The 23486-nt window shown below is 42.1% G+C and overlaps 1 protein-coding gene and 1 pseudogene across 1 annotated transcript in view; one reads left to right on the plus strand and one right to left on the minus strand.

Moving 5' to 3' along the window:
* The window catches only part of XRN2 (5'-3' exoribonuclease 2), a 78885-nt gene that overhangs the window by 9082 nt on the left and 46317 nt on the right, over positions 1-23486 (minus strand). The window contains exons 16-27 of the mRNA XM_066623388.1: positions 23082-23200; positions 22152-22287; positions 21069-21176; positions 20892-20981; positions 19123-19195; positions 18220-18303; positions 16228-16325; positions 16061-16140; positions 14715-14771; positions 10642-10710; positions 10324-10458; positions 9089-9228 (exon numbers count right to left, since the gene is read on the minus strand). Of these exons, the coding sequence (XP_066479485.1) occupies positions 9089-9228; positions 10324-10458; positions 10642-10710; positions 14715-14771; positions 16061-16140; positions 16228-16325; positions 18220-18303; positions 19123-19195; positions 20892-20981; positions 21069-21176; positions 22152-22287; positions 23082-23200 (1189 nt within the window). The remainder of the gene's footprint in view (positions 1-9088; positions 9229-10323; positions 10459-10641; positions 10711-14714; positions 14772-16060; positions 16141-16227; positions 16326-18219; positions 18304-19122; positions 19196-20891; positions 20982-21068; positions 21177-22151; positions 22288-23081; positions 23201-23486) is intronic.
* On the plus strand, positions 9736-9852 carry LOC136650311 (5S ribosomal RNA; annotated as a pseudogene).

The raw sequence follows: 23486 nt of genomic DNA on the forward strand, positions 1-23486 counted from the left end.
CTCTTGTTATCTGGTGTGCTCCCTGGGGCATTTGGTGGGCTGCTGTGAGATACAGGAAGCTGGACTAGATGGGCCTATGGCCTGATCCAGTGGGGCTGTTCTTATGTTCTTAATCATGCAACTAAATATTTGCTGGTTAAAGCTTGTAACCCTCCCATTGATACATATGTCTGATGCAATGGCAATGCCAGCTGAATCGGCCATTTGGAAATTTCCAAATTCTGTCCCCTACTTCCCTAATGGGCCCAGAGGAAAGGAGCAGACCTTGGGCTCACACAGAGGTTCAGGGTTAATTCAATAAAAGGGAAGGACATTTCAAACAAGGTTTAATGTGAGACTGTCTTATCCTGTTTTCCTGAGGAGTGGCGGTTGGTGTGAGTGTTCCAGAAGGGGTGAAGTATATTTAGATTTATAGCCTATATAGTTTCTGGATATATATTAGATAAACTGTGGATGTGGACATAAAGCCTTCCAGGCATCTAATACTGCTGAAACATCACCCACTTAAGTTTTTTCTTAGTACCAGAGTACAAGATACTACAAAGATGGACCAACAACAACATCATTTTAACAAGCCATGTAATTAAATGGCTTCTGTTCTTCTAAATAAATAGATCAGTAAACAGAATGAAAGAAACATCTAATCAATAGCTCCCAGGCCAGTTCAAAACACTTAAATCGTGTGTCAATAAAAGGCTTCAGTTTCAGTGACATCTTCAACAGTGTTTAAGTGCAACCTAATTATAACAGCTGGCTTCAGGAGTTCTCTAATGGATATGCTATGTCACAGACAAGTAATATCCTGTTAAGTTGTTAATATTCAAGGACACTGAAGTCTAGCAATTATTTACTGGAATACTACATTACCTTAGTCAATAGAAACATAACCAAAAAAACCCCTCCAAAACAAAACAAAAATGACTAGAAGGAAACCAGAGACCCAATCCAGGCACTAACAAACTGGACGGCTGATGATTTAATGGTCTGACCTGAACAAAACCCTTTTATGTGGCGACTTGAGAGAACTGTGTACATAGCACGCAGGCCTGTTTGACACCAACATAGTTTTGCTGGAGGAAATCTAACCCAATTTGCAACACTTTGGCAATTCTTGCTTTGGCTACCATTTGATCAGAATCATTCAGTCATACAAAGTTCTTTGCACCACGTACATCAGAGATCACATTAAACTGAGGATATCTCTATCTGAACTATATGAATAAAACTCTTGTGGAGATTTGAAGCAATTTAACACACAAACTCCACACACACAGTTAAAATTCCTTACACACTAATGGCAGTATTGCCAGAACTAAAACAATCTAGAAAGTACAAAGCCTTGTGAGTTTTTATTACAGAAAGCATCTGCTATTACCCTCATTATTTAATCTTGGAAATTCAAAGATAAAGTCCCCCCAAAATCCTTTATTCAAGCAGAAGAATAAAACCGAAGCCATTTAAGATCAATATTATTGGAATCCTTTTGACAGCATATTCTGAAAAATGCCAGCCTATTCTGAAAAAATGAGCAACGTATAAATCATAAAAGGGACACAACAACCTTTCCTATACCAAACCAGCTCTTTTTTTTTTACTGGAGACTAGCAGGAAATTCATAGTCACTTGGGTAGGCTAGGGCTCCATTTCTACTTTTATGGACAGGGCAGGAGCTATTTTCTGTGGGTAACGGGAGAAAGGGTTCTATCAACCGTTAGTTCTGTCCCACTCACATCAGGAGGCTCTACTGACTTTTCTAACAAGAGAAGATGTAGCATTTTGTAAACAGAAGGGCAATATGAGTAATAAACCTGGTCTTCCTAGAATCTATTTTTTTGTGCTTCTGGAAATCTGCTGCTGAATGACAAATCTTGACTTTGTCAAATAGAAAGGTATGGTCAAGGAATGCAAGAGTATGATCAACAGAAAAAGCTGGATTTTACTTTGTATGATCAAATATAGTCTGAGTAGGACCACATATTGCTTTTTAAAACTCATCTGATTTCTGTTTTTGGGTCAGAATACTTTAGTGATATAGAAGAATTCATTAAATAACATGGAAGATGAGTTAAATGAGAATAAGTAATAGGTCAAATGATGCAGTGTGGATTGTGCCACCTTCTCACACAATTATTGGAAAATGATCACAGCCTATTAGGTGAGAATGTTGTCCCAAAATCTTATATAAGATACAGAACTGCTCTTCAAGCGACAGTGTTGAAAATTTCATACAAGGAATGTACACAGCTTTGGAATTATCACATGCAGACAGAGCTCATCTAAATAATAATGGGAAGGGTTCAACATCAACTTTTAACCATTCATTATTATGGCTCTGAAAGAATATGATCAGAAAAGGGGGGAATAAAAATGAGAGGTATAGTACTTCAAAAAGGTACAGACCCCTGAGAGAAGCGACAGTGACTATTTTGTTGGTCTTGAAAATGTAAGCAATTCCTTGATGCAGCAATTTAAGCTGCCCTCTCCACTAGTAACTCAAGTGACAACTTATGTAATCAGCATGGCAATCAAAGCTAAGACTTCATGTTTACTGATTGAAAAATGTTTTTTTTCTGATTAGTGGCAAGCCAGCTAATTGACAAGTTTACTGACTGAAATGCAAGTAATAAGATTGGACACTCTGGACTGTAGAAACCAAGCCTGCCATTTGCAAAGTACTACCAGACTCCACTTGACTCCCACAGGCTATCAGCACACAATTATTCATCAGCTGAAAATTGGCACATCAGTGTCAAATCAGGCAACAATACTAATTCCCTCACCTAGCTCTGAGAGAGCTTAGATTGGATTTACTGTACTACTCTGCTGTTTTCCAATTTTGACTCACTTATAGAAAAAGTCTTAGAAAATAAAAAGCCTTAATTTATTAAGTCTACAAGTTAAAATTTCACCATATTAAAAAAAACACATTTTTTAAATTAAAAAAATTTAAAAAACCATATTAAAAAAAAAAAACCAGAAATGAAGTGGCATGGGATAGTTGTACCTTTTTCTAGGATCGTTGTACCAAAAAGATTTTAAATCTGATTTTGAAAAAATAAACCAAAGAAACTAATATTTGAACAAATGCCTGAAAACTTTATTTCTCCAAGATGAAAAAACACAAGACAAATACAAATAAATGCACACAAAGACCAAGATAAGGGTCAAGTTAAACATACAGCAAGAGGTGAGCGTACAACTGTTAAGGGCAGCTTCACTGACCAAAAATCAGCTCACTGGGGGAGGTTAGCTCTTCCCTTGCTGAAAATCTCTCCCCAGCTGCCAGGACCCCACAAACTACATGTGCACCCTAGAAAACTCCTCAGAATCCTCTGCAACATACAGAAGATTCCGTGACACAGAAAAGGATATGGAAAAGATACCCTAAAGGTGGGGGCATTTCAAGCCATTGGATTATACATTTAGTATTTTTTTAAAAAATTAAGAAATTTTTGACTAGGAAATTCTGCTCAAACTAGGAAACTATGCTCTGACATTGACTGCTTTTCTAAAGAACCTCACTTGAGTTGTTTAAGAAAGTTCAGAGGAAGCAGAGATTGCCTTATTTCCTGATCAACTTCTTTGGAACACCAGAGTATCTCAGAAAAGCAGCAAATAGTCAGGTTCTGTGTATCCATTTCCCCATGGAGAAGGGGGGGGAATTTTCCTTGACTTCTGGATCAGTTAAGACACCTGGCACAGTGAAGGGCAGATCATCACCACTTTTGGACCCTTGTATAATGCCCACATGGAACTTCAGTTTTTCAGAGCTAGTGTACCCTCTGAATGCCAATTACAAGAGGGGGAAGTAACAATAGGAAGGATTATTGCTTTCATGCCCTGATTGTAGGCACCTGGTTGGTCATGGTGGGCGCAGAATGCAAATTAGATGGACTTTAGGCCTGATCTAGCCATAAAAGGTTTTCAGATTCCTTACCACCCTTGCTGCCCTCCTACCTTAATGTCATTCTTAAATTGTGGTGTCAAAACTGGCACATATTTCAAGAAAGACAGAATGGAACTATTACTTCACCTGATCAGGACTGTATGTCTCGGCTAATGCAGTCAAACGCATTAGCTCAGTGGTTCCCAAACATTTTAGCACCTGGACTCACTTTTCAGAACAACACTGTATTGGTACTCACCTAGCTTTATAAGACTTTAAAAAAAGGTTTCACTTTACCAGCTGCTCAATTGCCAGTTTTTTTTTTTTTACTGTGTGTGTGTGTGGGGGGGGGTTTGGCACGGGACACCGCATTCTGAAGTGTTTGTTGAACTCCGCATTCATTGGATTGGAACCATTCAGGCGGCATTGCATTCCCCTGTGCCTAGTCTTTGATAAGAGCCTACTCTGTTCTGGTTTCCATAGTGCTCAATATATTTTTCATGTTCGCTTATCAGTTTTGCGACCCAGCAAAAACCAGGTTGAGACCTGCTGGTGGGTCCTGATCCACAGTTTGGGAACCACTGCATTAGCTTTTTCTGCAGCTGGAAGTTCATGTTCAGCTTGTGGTCCACTAAGAGATCCTTTCCATTTGAGATCCATTTCATACGTGTTACTGCAAAGCCAAGTTTCTCCCATCTTATACTTGTGCATCTGGTTATTTGAAGCTATGTGTAGGACCTTGCATTTGTCTTCATTAAACTCTGCCTTGTTAATATGGGCCTAATGATTGATCCTGCCAGGATTATTTTGATCCCTGTTTGATCTTCCATGGTGCTAGCTTCCCCTCCCCATAGTTTTGTGTCATATGCAAGTCTGACAAGCAACTTCTCTTTCAGATCATTTATAAATGTTAAGCAGATCAGGGCCCAAGATACCGCTTTGTGGCACCTCACCCAATACCTCTCTTGTAGGATGACGTGGGGCCACTTTTAAGCATGTTGGGAATGGTTGTTCAACTGGCTCCGAACCCACCTAACAACAGTATCATCTGGCCTACATTTTACCATGTTATCCACAAGGATATCACAGCAAATGCTTTGCTGAATACAAGGTACACTATGTCTGTGGAACCTCCAGATAAGCCCCTCTATCAAAACAGGAGATGAGATTAGTCTAGCATGAACTGTTCTTGACAAATGCTTGTTAGTCAATTGTTTTTGACAATTGTTCTTGACAAATCTTAAAAAGCTCACAATCATTCTGTTTAAAAATCTATTTGAGGCCCTTCCAGGTGATGTCACGCTGACCAATCTGTAGTTTTCCAGATCCCCCCTTTTAAAGATAGAGAAGATATCTGGCATGTCACCTGAACCCCAGGAGTTTTCAGAGATTACAAGTGTCCAAGATCACATCCACAAGCTCCTTCAGCTTCCTGGGTTACTTGCTTTAAATGAATATAAACTTGGTGTTCCCTTACTATTACTTTATCTATCATGCAACATCTAAGCCCAAGGGATACATTAGTGTTAACAGCCTTGCTACCAAGGTGAACTGCATAGATGTGGAGGCCTCTGAAGGCTTTTTAGAAGTTCTGGTCACCAGCTAATGTTTTCTGAGTGGATCCCAAGCACTGGCCACCTGCCCCTCATGGAGCTTGCCATGCCTCTTGCGGGCATCACCTTGGTCTCTCCAACTCTCTGAAGAGGAATTATGTGCAGTCTGCTCCAAGGAAATTGTCGATGGCAGTGGTGGAGTAGGCACGATGGCAGGCTGTGTTGAGATGGTCTCTTTAGGAGAGGGGATCAAGTTCCAAAATGTGGATTTGAGAAAAAAATTTCTAGTTCTTCCTTATCTGCCTAGATAACTTTTTACATTAAATGAAGGTGTTCTGAGGTGGTTCCTTCCTGGGCAGAAAAACAGGTGTTGTGCTCACAAGTAGAGGGAAGTTTTACACCACAGAAATGACACTATTAAAATCTGACCCAGTCTGCCATATGACCATACCGAGCTACTAACTGACTATTAAAAGATCACCTAGGAACCCAGTTTATGGATGGCCACACTGGCACTTTGGCATAGGTGCAGTCTCTCACTGTGGTGCTTTTGCCAGGCACGAAAGTGCTTGCCTTCAAGATCCAACTATATCGATTTACATATGTTCCAACTACTGGACAAACCTCCAGAATGGAATTCATATTTATCATGGAGGCTAAGTGCACAGTTTTGTTTTGGACAACTACACATACACGCAACTCATTCTAAAGGTGCAAACTGAGGTAGAAGACGTTTTTCTGTGAATAAAGGACAAAGGGAAAGTGTTTCTTCCAATGCTGCTTCAGCAGTGGTCACAAAGTAATTGGGGGATTGCTTGAGTCATGCAACCATGCCTGGGGGTCCCTACTTTACAAAGGTCTGCAAGCTTCTAAAGTAAGCTCTGAGCATGTGCAGAATTCCACTATGCATCACTGCACAGAGACAAAGAATTAGCAACTTTTAAAGATGTGGGAAGTATTTGATCTAAATCACTGGTTCTCAAACCGATTGTGATCCTAGTCCCTGTGCCACCTGGAACCAGGACCACAAAATGTTGTACCCATTCTGCCCCACCCCCACTGGGCACGCTGGAGACCTTTTGAGAGACGGAGAGGCAGCCTGCGGCCTCCCTGGCCCACAGAAGGCCTTTCAAAGCATCCAGAGGGCCTAAAAATGTCACCCAATTTTCAGTCAAAACTGGAAGTTTTTAGGCCTCCAGAAGGCGGGGCAGCAGGGAGGAGGGAGCTGTGGCAGCGCGCCCCCCCCACAGTGGCACCCCAGGGTATTTACCCCCCCCAAACATTCCCCAGGTATACAAGTGTCTCACGTTTTAGCACTGGGACCCTCTTTTTAAAATGACACTCTATTTATGAGACTTTTAAAAAGGTGACCTACAAAGAAATATTCTTATTAATTTATTTACTAGTAATATTTTATTTAGTCACAAAAAACAATCCATTTCTTGTGATGAGGCAATCCTAATGGATAGTCTCAAGGCCAGCCTTCACCTGCTCCCATTACCTGTTATTGACAGACTTGGCAAAAGAGAACACATCAGAAAAAAAACGCACAATCATTTATTTCCTTATAGTTACACAAGCTTGCAAACTGCAGGAGCTCATCTGTTTGCAGGGCAATTAGCAACTATATTGCAAACTGCAGATGCTCAGTTCTTTGCAGGGCAGTTGGCAACTAGCTGATTTTTGAAGACCCTCAGTGTTTAAGGCAGTTAATTATTTGATCTTTCCATCACCTGTATTTTCACTGGAGGCTCTGTGAGACCCACGAGAAATCAGGTCCTAGCCCACCAAGTGGGTCCTGATCCACAGTTTGAAAACCCTGAACTAAATATTTTCTATTAAGTCTTTCCTATATACCAGTGTTTCTCAAAGTGTGCTCCTATGTGCCCTGGGGCTCCCCAAGTCTCCTTCCAGGGCTCCATAAGCATGAATGGCCACCATCTGCCCCCCTTCCCAGTCTGCTTGTCTGTCTCTCTCGCCTCCCCTGTCTGTGGTTCTCCTTCCTCATTCCCCTCCACATTTTAGATGGTATTCAACACTGGGCTTGGTGCTGTGCCGCTCCACATGTGTGCTTGAGCTCTCGGGCTCACCGAAACTCTGTGCATTGGCCAGCAAGACTCCCAGAGACTCCTTGTAGGAGAGCAAAGGGTTCCAGAGACAAAAGTTTGAGTACTGCTGCTGTATACTATTGACTATGCAATCATAACAATATTGGATGAAGATGGAAGAACTGACTTCACTAACTGCACCAGAGTTAAGGTGGGGGGAAGAACTGGGGCTAAACTGCCTCTTGAAACTACTCATGAAGTTTTAGAAGCAAGGAAAAGTAAAGAGTTAAGAAGAAGCCCTCCTATACCCAGTCTTGAATCAGAGATAGAAAAGAGAAAATAACCGTCCGTTAAGGAAGTGGCACCATGTTACAGAATAAGTATTAAATTGCAGCAGAAGGCATGCTGTGGCAGAAACATAAAATTATTGGGATAGCTACTTGTATTATTTCATATTTCAAGTCTTGTGAATAGGAATACAAAAGAAGAAAAGAATTAGCTAGAAGAAGCCTCTGCATACAAATATGACAGACATGCTGCTGCTACTCCTTTTTCACAGCCTTTTGCTCCCACTGTTTATAAATATGTTTTTCTCTCTTCACTCCATAGTTGTCAGGATCTCGCTTTATGTATCTGACAAGAGGCAGCTCTGGCTCCCAAAGGCTGATGGCACAATAAATATTATTCTCCACAATGCCATAAGACTCTTTGTTAGTCTTTCTGCATCAGACCAGCATGGTTCCCACTCTGGTTTATTTTTGTGCCATTAATGTCATCAAATGAGTTTAATTTGTAGTTTGAGAGCCTTCATGGCAAGTTTCTGCCATTTTATTTATCAAGAACACAACAGGGTTTTCACAACTAAAGCTACCTGCTCTTTGAAAGAAATGTGGAAAACAGCCTCTTCACAACCCACACTTAAGAATCTCTATCATCAACATGCCCTCTCATTCTGGCATGATAAGAATGGTTAATGCATCTTTCCACCGACCAGAACAGCTGTTTGTTGAGAAAGCCAAATAAAAGTAGCATATAGCCCAACTTTTGCAGTGGGCATATTCAAGGCCAACAGTTTGAGCCCACATTCAAAAAAGTGGCTACAAAAGCACTATAACGACTGAGACACATGAGCACACACGTGAAATTGGAAATGCCTAAACAGTACTACAAAAAACTCAAATTCATTAAACATGTATAGTTATTTTTCCCCAGGATTATACAAACATAAGAAAAGGCATTTATGTAATATATTCGAAAGCACTATATATCAGTAAGCCTTACAACAGGTAGGCTAGAATTATTGCAGATGGGAAGGCTGAGATTGGGAGTGGCTAAGGCAACTGTTGAACAGAGTTTGTTGCTCAAACAAAATCTGAACAGGTTTCTTCCTGGATGACACTCTCAGCTACCATATTAAACCAGCTGTTATCTTGCAGTGTGAGGAAAGTATATCTATAGCTGAGGAACTCTAACAATCCGCAGTATTACTGTGCCATAGGAAGGTTAATTTTTGTAACATATCAGACCGCAAAAATAAACAAAATTCCAGATTTCCACTTTTAATTGGTTGAATGATGAAGCAAAAAAGAAAATAAACTTACTTGATAACAATTTTGGAATTTGTTGCTGTGGCCTGCCCAGCAGTGGTCTGTATGCATTTCCCTGGTTGTAAGTTCCAGGGGGAGCAATATTGCTGTAAACTCCACTACCTGACTGTCCTCTGTCCCTTGACATTGAATGGCTGTAATAAGGTGGAAGAAAAATAATGAATGCACATATCCATAAAAAGCACACAGTTGCCACAGTTCACTTCACAAATGGCAACAATGACTTGATTCTTATGAAAACAGCTCACATTACAGACTTATACATTCTACAATTTGAGGTGGGCATGGGACTATCTTACATATGATTGGACATGAGCACTGTAACACATAACACCACTTTCGGCACTTCTCATTTTTGTCCAAAAAAGAAATAAAACCAAACCAAAATCGGTGAAAAAATAAAACTGAAACAGCACACCTCTATCACTTCTTACTTAGGATACCAGCCCAGTATGATTCTGTTGCTTTGTCCCACCGAGCATAAGAAATTACCTGGTCCACTAATATATGAACCTCTCCTCAATCAAAGTTACCTATGCCTTACAGAAGAATGAAATAGTATAGTAAGGAGTGGTGTCTCTTAAGGTGGATATATGGAAATATAAAATGCCACTGGACAATTTGAACAAGCTTTCTCTGAAAGCAGCAACTGTAACCCTGCACATGCCTGATCTGGTCTGATCTCGGAAGCTAAGCAGGGTCAGGCCCGGTTAGTACTTGGATGGGAGACCGCCTGGGAATACCGGGTGCTGTAGGTTTATCTTTCGAGACTGAAGGTTGCCAACCATTTTCTCTGAAAGCTAGGGAACTTTCTACCCTGCAGTTTTCAAAAAATGCAGGCCAGGGACTTGGCTGGGATGGTCTTTGGCACTGAACATTATTCAGAAGATCTTAAAGTATAAGGGGCACAAGAAAGCCTCTAATCAGCTGATAAGAAACAAGGCAGGGGCACAGTTGGTGTTGACAAAATGCAAGGCTGAAACGCCTTTTGGGTTTACACAACTTGCTTCCTTGTGAACAAGATGGTTAAGTGTCTTTTTGTCAGTAATTCTGTTTCCCTTACAGTAACTCAAACACGTAAGAATGCTGCACACAAGTTATATCTATTAAACATTCAAGATTGCCATGGCTCAGTTTTAATAGCTCTACATTTTCCTGGCTCAATGAGCAGATAAATGTATATGAACATACCAAAAGCCCCAAAACAGATGCAATCTTTTGCTACTTACCCTAATGTTCTGAATGCTGACTGGTCCAAGTGAACTTGCCTTCTATCACGGTTAAACCCAAGCTGTGGCCTCCAAGGTCTGCCATCATTGTTGGATTTTTCCCAATCACCTGGCTTCAGAACTGGTGAAGGTTTTCTGAATATTAAGATGACAAATGTTTAATCAAAAAGGCATCAAGTTATGAAGATGGAAGACAGCCAAAAGTCACTAAGTCCAATTCTGTGACACAAACCAGAACCAATCCCATACAGTCTCCAATGCAACTGTTGATGCAGAAGAGTTGATAAATCATGCAAGTAACATAAACAGGTTACTTACTTTGCCCCAGGTAACACCACTGCTTTAAAAATATAATCTTCTTGGAATTGTGGGTCTTTAAAGTTGATACTGAAAATTTTGGAACAAATATGAAGGGTTAATGCAAATTCTGACACATAACATCAAAACTCATAAGTTATTTCCTCACTTAAAAATTAAAATGAAGTTGAAATACAATTCTCTGTTCAGCCCCTTCTTAAATAAAGGCACTCTTCCACTTAATGTAAAAGTTCTCTTCTGGTCAACCTCACATAAGCTGATTTTTAGTTAAGTGGAAGTGGGAGCAACTATAACAAAGCAGACAACAGAGAGCATGCTGAGATTGCTCCCAGAGTGTTCTGTGTTTCCTCTTTTATTTAAAGAACCAATGTGGAGGAAGGGGAAGGTCACTGGTAAGGAAAGTGGCTCCAGGGAGAAGGCAGGCTGACCAAGGGAAAGAGCGCCAAACGGTTAGTATACCCACACCCCTTCTTGTTTGCTGCTTTCCCTTTACTGAACCAACAGCAGAACAGGGAAAAATCTAGGTAGTTTGTATCTGCTGTTGTCTGGGAACCCCCCCCCCCACAGGAGAGCACTGAACCCCAGGGGTTCTTATTAAAAATCAAACCCCCCACTAGCATCTGCTGGGTAAAGAGATGTAAAAATCCACTGAATTACCTGTGAACATGGACTAGGCAGAAAAAGGATCAAAATGTAAGAAAGGTGGGTAGACAAAGTATAATTAGGCTCATGGAAAATGCCTGAGCCTGAATGGAAAGCACAAAGAAAATTTTTCATCGAATTGAAGCGGTAACCAGTAACATTCATCTGATCGTGCTAGGATGCTACTTGAAACTTTCAGACCACAACCCTGCCCAACATGTCTTTGCACACTAGCTGGAGTCAACTAACAATTAGGGAAAAAAGGAATTCCTAGCTAGTCAGTCCTTAAGTTAAGCTACTTACATTGTTCAAGGAAGCCTCTGTTCTTACACTTGTAGATGAGCAAGCGGATGCTCCCCTTGATGCTCCCAGTGAATGGGTGACTCAGGCATTGGCAAATACTTCCTGTGGGCTGGTGCTTATATAACTTTGCTTTGATTATATTATCAAGTTACCTAACTGAAGAACCCACCTGGGTCACTCCATCCCATCCCTTGAACTAGATGAACAGGTTTGGCTACCCAATCACTAAGTTTATGCCAATCCTGGAGCGGGGGGGGGGGGTAGCCATTCTAGACAGGACAAGGACCCCAACCCACAAATCCATGTGTTCTCTCTCTCTCTTGTAACAGTTTCACACAGACAAGTGCTGCCTGCAAGATGATGCCTTGAGCTTCTAGGGGGCTAAAAGTGTCCAAAGCAAAAAACAGGGGGGAAACAGGATATTCGTCACAATAACAATCTAGCCCCTGCTTTCTCAGCTTGCACCCTTCCACCAAGAAGGCAAGGGGCCAGATTGCTGTGATTTGGAACAAAGTGATCTTGCCTCTTGCTCCACATAAGCTCTTTAAATGAAGGAAACACAGAGTGCCCTAGGAGGAATTTCACCATGCGCTGCATTTCCTGCTTTGTTTATAGAGTGGCAAGTGAGGGCGCCTTTTGCCCCTACCAAAAGAGCAGTCCAAACTTACCTAAAATCAAAATTATATTAGTTGAGGATTTCCTAAGGCAGGGGCCTGCTGTATATGTATTCAAGGCTTTATTAAAGTGACTTTGACTTGAAATTGGCCGGCACAACTTATGAACCATCAATAAAAACAGAGCCCACTAATAAGGTACTGTGATCTGCTTGATAACCTATCTATTTTTGGTGTTGCAAAGAAGCAGTAAAATCATATTGGGACTCCCTGGACATAAGCTGTTTAGTTCTGCTTTGAAGAAACATATACAGGGCCACCCTCATTATCTGTGAGGGTTCTGTTCCGAAATCCATGGGTTTCATCTGTAATCCTCTGGAGGCGAAGGGAGCTGTGCTATGCTCCCTTTGCCTACTGAGAGTATGCTGAGGACGCCTTCCGGGAAATGACATTTCAAGGTCTTTTAAGGCCTTGGAGGACTTTCCCAGCCCCCTGAAGACCTTTTAAGCCCTTAAAATGTCACTTCTGGTTTTTGTAAGTCTTGAAGTGACCTTTAAGGCCTCCCAGAGGGCCTCCCAGGTCCTGAGAACACCCTCCACAGACAAGGGGAATATAGCTTCCCTTTGTCTCTGGAAGGTCCAATCTGCAGACACAGAAGTCTGCGGGTACCGAACTCAAGGACAACGCGGGCCCACCTGCAGGTTCATGCCGAAACAAGAAATATGTCATAATGCTGCATGCAGAGGTGGTCTTAGCAGGCATGTGTGCAATAATGACAGTAGTGTCCTGGAAAAAGGTCTAAGTGGGAATGTTTAAAGGAAGCTGACATTTGTTTAAGACAAATTAAGGTAACTGTCATTTCAGCTTGCTTAACAATGATGCTCTTGACCATCTCAGACAGGGGGATTGGATTGGTTCATACAGGTATAATCATCAGTTGAAGACTGCAGCATCAAGTGCCAATTTACATGTGTGAACGAGCCATTCACATACAAAACCCCTCTTTCATTTCTCACCTCACCTACACGACTATCCCATGTGTTTTGTTGTTACAGATTCAGCAAACTACCAAACAGTGAGCAATCAGGGCACGTACATGCATATACGAACTGACTCCAGATTCTTCATCTGAACAAAGTCAGTTTAGAACAGACCAGTGCTTCCCAAATTTGACAGACAAGGAATACTTTTGTCTTAAAATTGGATGCACCTTTCATACTTCCCAGCTGAGAAGATTTACTTCTATCATTCAAGCGTAAGAGTAAAAATTGTCTACTATCCAGCCCTGTCTTCCACAATAAAACAATGCCTCCTCCCAGCAAGGAGGCAGGTCTAGAGCAGCAAGTCACATAGGCAAACAAGTGGTTCATTCTACTTTGGGGATCACCGGAGAAATTCATTTATTTCTTGAGACACACTAGGGTTATCTGGGACACAGATTGGGTATGACTACACTGGAGGGATTATGCCAGGGCTTTTCAAACTAGGGTGTTGCGATGCCCCAGCCTGTGGGCCCTGGCCTCTGCCCCCTTAAGGGGTGGGGGCAGCATGGAGGCAGGAAGGAGGCAGCGGCGCGATCCCCAGGATTACAACACTCAGGGGGCTGCAGGGGCTTGGGTGCACTTACCCAAGCCTCCTGCAGCCTCCCGGGGGTGCAGGGAGCCCAGTGCGATCTTCAGCAGGGCTCCCCGCAGCAGTGAAAGTAAAAGCAGAGCGACTGTGACCTGCCTCTGCTAAAGCGGAAGTGGAGCGCGATTGCTCCGCTTTCACTGCTGCGGGGAGCCCTGCTGAAGATCGCACCAGGCTCCCTGGAGGTTGGTTGCAGGAGGTTGCAGGAGGCTTGGGTAAGTGCACCCAAGCCCCTGCAGCCCCCTGAGCAGCGTGATCCCGGGGATCGCACCGCTGCCTTCCCCCCGCTGCCTCCCCCCGCCCCCACAAGCACTTACAGTGGCTCAAACTCTCCATGAGAGTTTGAAAACCACTGGATTATGTGGATCCCACAGGAAATGATCAAACTTAGAGAAAGGTAGGGTACTGGTATAAGAGACCGGCAGAAATAAGGAAGTAAGACCATTAATATGTCAGCTAAGATGCTGACTAGGAAGAGTTGATAGATCCCTTTGCAAAGAAGAAAGTGAAATTAATAGCTTCAAACATCTTAAATTCACAATCCTATACTTGTCTGCTTGGAAGTAAGCTTACTCCCAGGTAAGTCTGCACAGGATTGCAGTCTTAAAGGTTGAATCCAGTTCAAGAGCGATCATTTGACATATCATTCATACCAAGGGCCTATGCTTTCCGAGGTTTACTAGCATAGTTGCCTATGAACCCACAGAAGCAAGAACTTGGGACACCTACACCCTTTGGATTTGATTTCTCCCTTTCTCTATCCCTCAAGAAGAGCAACAAGCAAGTCAATATTGGTGAACAATGCACAACCTTTGGGAGTGTCATACCATAACCTACAATACACAGGTGAAGTCACTCCAATAACCTCATCCAAACATCATTTACCTTATGGCAGAATTCTGTGTCACATCACGCAGCATTGGCACAGGAGAGCGCACAGTCCTAAAAGGTAAGGAGGAATGAAACAACTGTTCATTTAAAAGAAAAATCCTCTTAACTGCAGAGAAAGATGAAACATATACTGGAGATAAACTGGAACTGGTGACCACTAGAAGACGTGCCCCTTGAGTCAAGCAGACACTTCAGTTAAAGTGATCCAATTCTGGACCAAAACTCTACACAAATATTTTAGAGCCTGAATAATATTCATAAGAGACAAACCTCAAATAGTGAGGCTTGAAATGGGTTCTACTATAGCAGTGATCTCCAAAGTGAGGACCACTGTTTGCCAGTAAAGGTGTACCCATCATGAACTGAGCTTACTGTTCCATCTGAGGGCCTCTCCATTCTGCCGCAGGCTGCCCCCAACCTTCTCAGTGACCAGATGCTTCAAGGGTCTGACGCCCCAGCAGACTTTGCACCTGGATTTCTGGGCATGTTCAGTTGACAACTGCAAAGGTCAGGGGGAATCTGTGGCAGAATGGAGAGGCCCCTGGGAAGAGCAGTAAGCTCCATTTACCTGGGGGAAGAATCATGGCGGGCGCTGGATCCGGCCCACAGGCTGGGGTTTGGCACCCGCTGTACTATAGTAAGGTTAAAAGGAATTAAAGCAATTAGTTTAAATCCAAGTAGAATAGTAAAGGAATGGGAAAGACAGTCTACTAGTGTTAAAATATGCTGTGGTGTACTGCTCTAGTGAGGAAGAAAGGCAGGAAGTAGAATGAACATGACCAATTTAAGCCATTTCTGCCCAATGTTGCATATACACAACGGGGACAAAATGTGTACACCTATGGGCTGGGCAAAGATGGATTAAATAAGAGAACAAAATGGAGTAATTTAATGCAAACGCATTAGTTTCAAGACTGAATGGATGTTAGATAAGCCATGCTTATGTCGAATCAATTTAACCATTCTTTTGGTATACATATATACCTGTAGCCTTTATTTCTGTAACCCCTATAATGTCTGCCTGACTTCTTTCTGCTCTCTTCTCCCACCTGCCTTATTCCTGACTCCATCCAAGTTTCTCCAGCACACCTTCTCTTTAGTTCCTAAACAAACTGGTGGTGATGCCACTGGTCTGTTTCATATTCGACACAGCATGATGCACTAGTTGAAGATGAATGGCTTTCATTAAGCTGTTTTCATTAAGCTGCACTGTGATGGTAGCAAATGCTAGCTCATCAAGAAGTAGAGCCACCTGGATTTATTTTCTAATGTTTGGAGAATCTTTAATAAGTAGCTACCCCCTTCACCAGATACTAAACCTCCTTGAATGCTATACTTACTCATCTGGAAGAACTGGGTTTTCATTCACGGTAAGTTTTCCTTGAATTCCATGACACAGTTCAGGGGGCAAGTCTATTGGCTATTGGAGAATAAGAAAATGCTAGTTAGGTGAACCACATAACCTCTAATTATAAAGTTAGGCGCCTTTAGAACAACTTTGACATACCTCCTTGTTACTAGACCTGTAATGTTCATGAATGAAGTCAAGAAGTTGGTGATGTTTTCCAACAAAAATAACATCGCCACCAAGACTATTTCTTCTGACTGGAGAAGAAAATAAAGGGACAATACTTCATTAACAGGAATTTTTAGAATGAGTAAAAAACTTACAAACATAGGCTCATATGGTTTACCACTTGCACCACAAATAGCCCTTCCTATAGCCCTTCCTATAGTTTTATCATCTTGAAGCCGCACATGGATTACGCCTTCATGTGCTTTCAGTTTATTCTTCAACAAGGTTATGAGAAGAGGGGAGCATGAATTTCTCTCCCACTGCTACTAAACATAAGTGCCTTCATTGTTTTGTCAGGGAGGTGTCTGACCCCACTCTAGTTTCTTGCTAAACACTTTGCTTATGGTATCAGGAACCAACAGGTTCTATCAGGAGATTTAGGAGTCATGTTAGATCATTCAGTTAAAAATGCAAAATGGTCAAATGACATTTTATAGCTGCGAGTTCTGACTAACTGCAGCACCTGGACAGCAGATCACATAAGGAAACTATAGACTCTTTAATCAAACCGCCGAGTAGGGAGTCAATCATACCCCATGAGTTTGGGTTGCTTGTCCATCTGTGCAACAAATCATCTTGTGAAGGCCCATGGCGTTCCTCAAGGCCAGGGGTGCTCACACTTTTTTGGCTTGAGAGCTACTTTGAAACCCAGCAAGGCCCGGAGATCTACCAGAGTTTTTTTTACAATGTTCGCGCCATCATAACATTAACATTTATGTGTACAATGTATGTTGGTGTACCTTGAGCCCCACTGAGTATAACAGGACTTACTCCTGAGTAGATATGCCTAGGATTAGGCTGTGAGGCTGCAATCCTAGCCACACTTACCTGGGAGTAAGCCCCATTGAGTACAATGGGCCTTACTCCCGGCGTTTCCTCCCAGAGGCACCTGAAGGGGGGGATCGGCACTCCGCGATCTACTCATTTTGCCTCGCGATCTACCGGTAGATCGCGACCCACCTATTGAGCACCCCTGCACAAGGCCTACTGGATTCCCTCTATCAACTCACTTTTTCTTTCTTTCTGCTAACTTACCAAGTTCTATCTTTTAGGATTCCCCAAAGCTTTAGCTTTGAGTTCCTAACATCAAAACCCACAGCAAGAGCTTTACGCTGGTACAGTTGCCCAAAATGCTGGGCCTAAGTTCTACCATTATTATTTAATTCTGAAACTAGGGGCGCAAGCCTACCTTGCGCTGGAACAGGCAAGCCAAGCGGCTTGTGCTATATCCAGTGCAGGATAAGGGTCCAAAGCAGCTCAGCCAGAGGCAAGGGGAAACTTTTCCCCTTATCTCCTGGTAAAGTACGCTGGCCCCTATGAGTCTCCTCAGACTTGCGCCACCTCCTGAGGTGGCACAAGTCCAAGGAGAGCGAAGCGACTTGAAGCCGCCCCAAACTCCCCAGGAACGGGGGTTTGCATCCAGCCCCACCTGCCTGCCCACCGCCAGGGTTGCCCACCACCCACCCTCCCCCCGCCCAGGAATGTCTCATCCCGCCTCCTCCCTGCCCACCAAAGAGCCTTGAGTCAGCCCAGCTGGGCCAATGCAAGGTTCACTGAGTAAGCTGCTAGGGAGGCTGGATTCAACTCCATGTGCCGGCGCACCTCCACGCACTGGCACTGCTTAGGAGTAAGCTGCTTTATAGCACGTTTGCAACCTTCCTGGGCCAGAGCAAGGGACTTGCGCTGGCCCAAGTCATTTTCTGGATTGTGCCCTAAGGGTGCAATCCTCTGCATACTTATCTGAAAGTAAACTCCACCGAACCCAGTGGGACATACCTTCTGAGTAAACATGCAAGCAAACTGAATGATGGTTTAGAAAGGCAGATTTGGGTTTAGTATTATATAACAACATAACACTGCATAAAAGTACCACTGCCAAATGCTTTGCAAATCAGAAACATTTTACAATACTATAATTCTTACTTTCATCAGGAGTGAGGTCAGGATACACCTCTGCTAGAGCAGCTCTCAAACGACGTTCATCAACAAAAGGCAACAGAGCAACACCTGTAGAAAACAAGTTATTACATCTTGCGTTTTATTTCCAATAGCAATAAGGAAAATAAAAGGAAGTTACAAAAAAGTTTGTAGAAATCAGTCTGAAGTTAAGTCTCATTGATCTTAATGGGAGACTTGAACACAAGTTTAGCTTCCCAAGTCAAGTCATAAGATTTAAAAGTGCTTAGCTATAGATTAGGAGTGGGCAAAATTTCAACTTTAGAAATTTTAGAAATAGATCCTAGACCTTTAACAATTGTGTTGGAGCGAGAATTTCAGCAGGTGCAGCTTGTCATCTGTGAGATGCACCTGCTGAAATTCCCTCTTCCATACAATTGTTAAAGGTCCAGGAGCCCTAAAGTTGAAAGTTTATCCACCCTTACTATAGATAAAGCACGACCTGTGACTTTCTTCAGAAGGTTAGGTGAAAGCATTATCCATGTTAAGAAAAATCTTGTCATTATTAAATCAACTTTTTTCTCTCCAAACCTACTAGGTACTAGAAAAGTAACTTCCTATTAAGTAGACACCCTTCCAGTGTGACTAAAGCAGTAATATCTGCATAACCAGCATTTTTATTTCAGCACTAAACAACTGATTTCAGTTACATATTAAAGAGCCATTTACATTTATTCACTACCTCTAAACCCTAGGCCACCTGTTCAGCAACTCTCCTTAAGTATTAATAAACTTAACACTACAGGAATCACTTGGGCAATGGGAGTAACTCTATGAAATAAATGCCTTCCCATTTTGTTCCAACACATTACTTCAAAACTCTCTTCAGCAAAAGTTAAAACAATAATTTCTTAAGACCCTAAATGTTACCTTGCCAAGCATACTTTTTCCCATTCAGATCAATTGCAAAATCTTCAGGGTAGAAGTCAATTATACTTGATTCCTGTATTTAATAAAAGGTTGTTACGATTCAGAAAGTTATACAGTACTGGATGAATCGGCATACTTTCTTCTTCTTACACTCACAGCCCAATCCTGACTAGTGCTTGCACAGTAGGACTATGTGCCCTCCACTGTAACCAGCACTTGTCAGGAATCAGCTGGGGGTCTCCTCAGGGTTTTTTTTTTCCTCTTTTGCCAAGTAATGGCCCAGCCTGCCCAATGGGGCTACTCAGATCTGTGCCTGTTAAATATCAAGAACAAGTTCAAGCAACCTTGTATAAAGCTGGCAGGCTTGGGACGGGGGTTAGGATACAGTTGAGGCCTGCTCTGCTGATCCCATGTCCCTCCTCGATCTGATCAACCCCCTTTCTGCCTCCCCTGCCCAGAAACGCCCTTTTCCTGCCTACAATCCACCCTCCCGCTCCCTCTCCACCGGCGGCCAGCCATCTAGTTGCAGTATGGCCTCCCCGCTGGTGTGGCTTCCTCTCTGGATGCCACAAATATGCTTTATGGCAAGTTTGCAACACCCTCTTGCCAGTGCAGCAGCTGCACTGGTGGAGAGGCTAAAATGGATTGCTCTCTCATTAAGAGAGAAGACTGAAACAAATCTTTATTACATGTATAAACTGTCAATGGTGATAGCTTATATTGCTTGTCATTGGTCATTGGTGAAACTTCACTGAAGGTTTTTAAATTTCAAAATGAAATTTCAAAGTGAAACTCCTGAACATTTCTTAAACCTGAATGCTCCAAGCAGACATACTAGATCAATTCAGACATTACACCACACCATGGTAAACTCTGGCTTGGTATGATATCTGAATTGATAACATGGGTTTGTAAACCATAGTTTGTGCTAAGGTTTGACATGATGCCTACATTGACAAAATGTAGACTTCAATCATGGTTAAGAGTTCAAGTCCAGTTGCATACTCTGCCCCTCTGACTCTTAGGCAGATTCTTCTCTTCCTGCTGTAACTGCTAAGGAAGATGTTGGCACCAACATTAAGCACAGTAACTGCAGAATACTCTGAACGTGAATAAGAACGAAATTATTTTTCTTGAAGGTTCGGGATGTATAAACTCTTACAGGTCTTGATGATTTTCTGAACCTTGCATTTTTTCAAGCATTTTAAAGAGTTTGGTTAAAGCCTAACAGCAGCACTGGCTCTAGGAGTTTGGAGGTTCTTAGGAAGGAACCTTTAATTTGATAGAGATGGACAATGTAGATTTACGCTATCTCCAACATCTGTGTTCTGTGCAAAGTGGCAAAGGTGGCAAGGATACTGGGGCAGTGGACCTTTTCTAGGTCTTGAGGTCCTCCCAAAAGCTTTGTCTGTAAGTGCCAAAGGTTTGTGGAGGGAGAAAATGAAGGAGAAATCACTCCTACTGAAAAAAATTTCTTAGGTAACAAGGAGAATCCTTAATATTGGATCTCGCTTATGGTTAGACACGTGTAGATAATTACTAGAAATTAAGAGGATAAAAATCAGAACTTTCTTTCTGTCAGTTGTCCTAAGGCAAAGGGGAAGAGTCAGGAAGAGGACCCTCTCTGAGGCCAGGGGGCACTCTGAACAGGGGCCACCAATATAGGATCCAGTTTTTTCAGACAGATATTGAAGTTGTCAAACAATTCAAAAACATTCTAATTTTACACACATGAGCACACACACACAAAAATTAAAGCAAATTCTTACTGGATCAGTCATAAGTTTCCGCCATGTTGGAGGGAGAAAGTTACCACTTGCTGCTGGAAATACTCCCATAAGTTGTTCAAGAGGTTTGAACTGCCAAAAAATCAAGGTCAATAGTAAGCCTCCATGAACATTAGTGAGTTACAATGAACTATAATGCAAACAGCCAGTAAACCTTACCGGTTTGGTTCCCTTTTCAAAGTCTGATGGCATATCTGTAATCCCTTCAAAATCTGAAGCAAATGGGGCATAATGGAAGGGATAATACCATTTCCAGGAGGCACAGCCCTAGTTTGCAAAATGGAAGAAAAATCATACAATAACTGACCTCTGTAAAGAGATAGAAAGTGCTGGAAGTCATTTGGTTATGGCTGCAGAAGAACAGCTCTTCATCACACAGTAGTTCTTAACTTATTGCTGCCCAGTCTACAGGTGTACACATTTGATCCCTATTGTGTATATGAAACATCACGCAGAAATGGTTCAAGGTAGGTGAATTCCTCCAAACTGGGCAAAGCACCACCTTTTAAAGTGAGAGCTCTCTTATACTTAGCAAGGACAGAGCAACTGTTCATATGTAACCCAACATAGCATCTCTTCAGGGGCTGTTGCTTCCTTCAGTTTTATACTGAATTGTGAACCTGTTTGGGACAGGCAACAATATTTTAGTTTTGCTTTGTAAACTGCTTGGTGTAAAGATATAAATAGTTTTAAGTTAATAAATATAATTGATTTTCAACCACTGTGCCATGGCACACTGATGTGCCATCAATGGTCTGCAAGGGCCACTGGGAGAAGTTAGCCCCCGCACCAGCACCACAGTGTGTCTTGACAATTATCAAAAAGCTGATGGTGTGCCTTGACAATTTTAGTACCATGTCAGGTTGAGATGAAAAAGGTTGAAAATCGCTGCACATGAACAATGAGAGAAACAAAATGTATTTTGTATACTACCTTGAAACACTGAACCAACAACATTAAAAAATCCAACAAATAAAACAGAGGCTGCAAATCCCTTAGTCTTCCAATGGTAAACAGACTACTAACCCAACTGCCAATCCTTCATGCAGCAATCCAATCCTATTATTATATATTATTTTTTAAGTACCACTGGCTACTGGACTGCTGGACGTTTGCATCCTGATTATGTTGATTGTTATTAAAACCCAATGGTAGGCAAACAAAGTTTATTGACTAATGGCAAGATAAATTAAATAAATATCAAGGGTGACGAAAATAAAATCCAAATTGTGGAATAAGTACCTGATAATAGTATCGGAGAACCCAGCAAAGCCCTTCCACGTAAGACTGTACAACCTTTCTACGGAACTTTTTATCAGAGACATCGACATCAAATTTGTTCTTGTAATACCGCTGTTTCCACCCAGCTTCCCATAACCTATACAGCAATATAATTTTTGTAAACTGTGATTTAGCTGGAATTTATGTAGCGTAGAAATGAAATTTAAAATGTTTTAACACAAGGATAAGTAACATATACACACCGTTAACAGTAACATTTTAAATCACATGGCTGTATTGGCCCTGGAAGACCACAAGTGGTGAGTAGTACAAAGTCTTTTTTTAATCTTGTACCGCCCTCTTCTCCTATCAGTAAAGGCACGAGTGGATAAAGTTATGGGCTAGGATCCAAGGAGCTTCATACAGTGTTCTGACTTGGATCATCAAACCCTGCCTGCTTGGGAGCAGGAGCTTCCCAGATACTCAAGACTGACCCATCCTGGAACCACTGGAGAATATCAAGGTTTGAAACTGAGGTCTTGTGCCAGGTGATCTATCTACCCACAAATGACACTTCTCAAAAGGGGCCAAAGTGAAGGCCTAAGCTTTGTAGAGCGTTAAGAGTTAATTTATATTGCAGAAGAGTGACATTCTGCTCACAGAGGCTGAGCTAAATACTGAACCTCTAGCCAATCTGGTGCCGAGTCTCAAAGGGAGTAGCAGCTTTTAGGATGAAAACCTGCATGCATACTAATGGAGACACTTAAATTTAACAGCTACAGCCTACACATCTCACTGGAATTTACTGAACGTCCCAACCCTCCACATTAATTATCGGTGGATAAAAAGATCATGGAAAAGTATTAGAAGGTGCCACAGATATCGGGTAAACAGTATTAATGAGGCAGTATCCCTTTTGACAACGTGCTAACAAAGTACCAAATGTGTCACCTGATATTATCTTCAGGCTCAGGTTCACTGTCACTGTCCTCCGCTTTTCGCTTAATTCCTCCTGCTGGGGATGGCGTACCATCGGACGTGAAGCTCGTATTAGGAGAAGCTGAAGGAGTCTGGGGATGCAGTTAGCGTGCAGAGAGTTAAGGTCTCATTACACTCATAAAATTAAAATTAATGGCTTTGCCATAAAGAACTAAAAAAATATCTACTTTCTTTAGGAACAAAAGCTGGGATCTAAAAAAGACAACCAATTCCACACACCCGAGAGACTGGAGGTCCTTCATGCCACATAACAAACCACTTCTGAAAAATAAGAAACTTTCAAAAGCAGATTTGGACAAGGCAGGGAGGAAAGGGAAATATTTTGCTGTTCCAAAAAAAAGGGGGGGGGGAGAATTC

This window comes from Tiliqua scincoides, chromosome 4 (genome assembly GCF_035046505.1).
Source record: "Tiliqua scincoides isolate rTilSci1 chromosome 4, rTilSci1.hap2, whole genome shotgun sequence".
NCBI lineage: Eukaryota > Metazoa > Chordata > Lepidosauria > Squamata > Scincidae > Tiliqua > Tiliqua scincoides.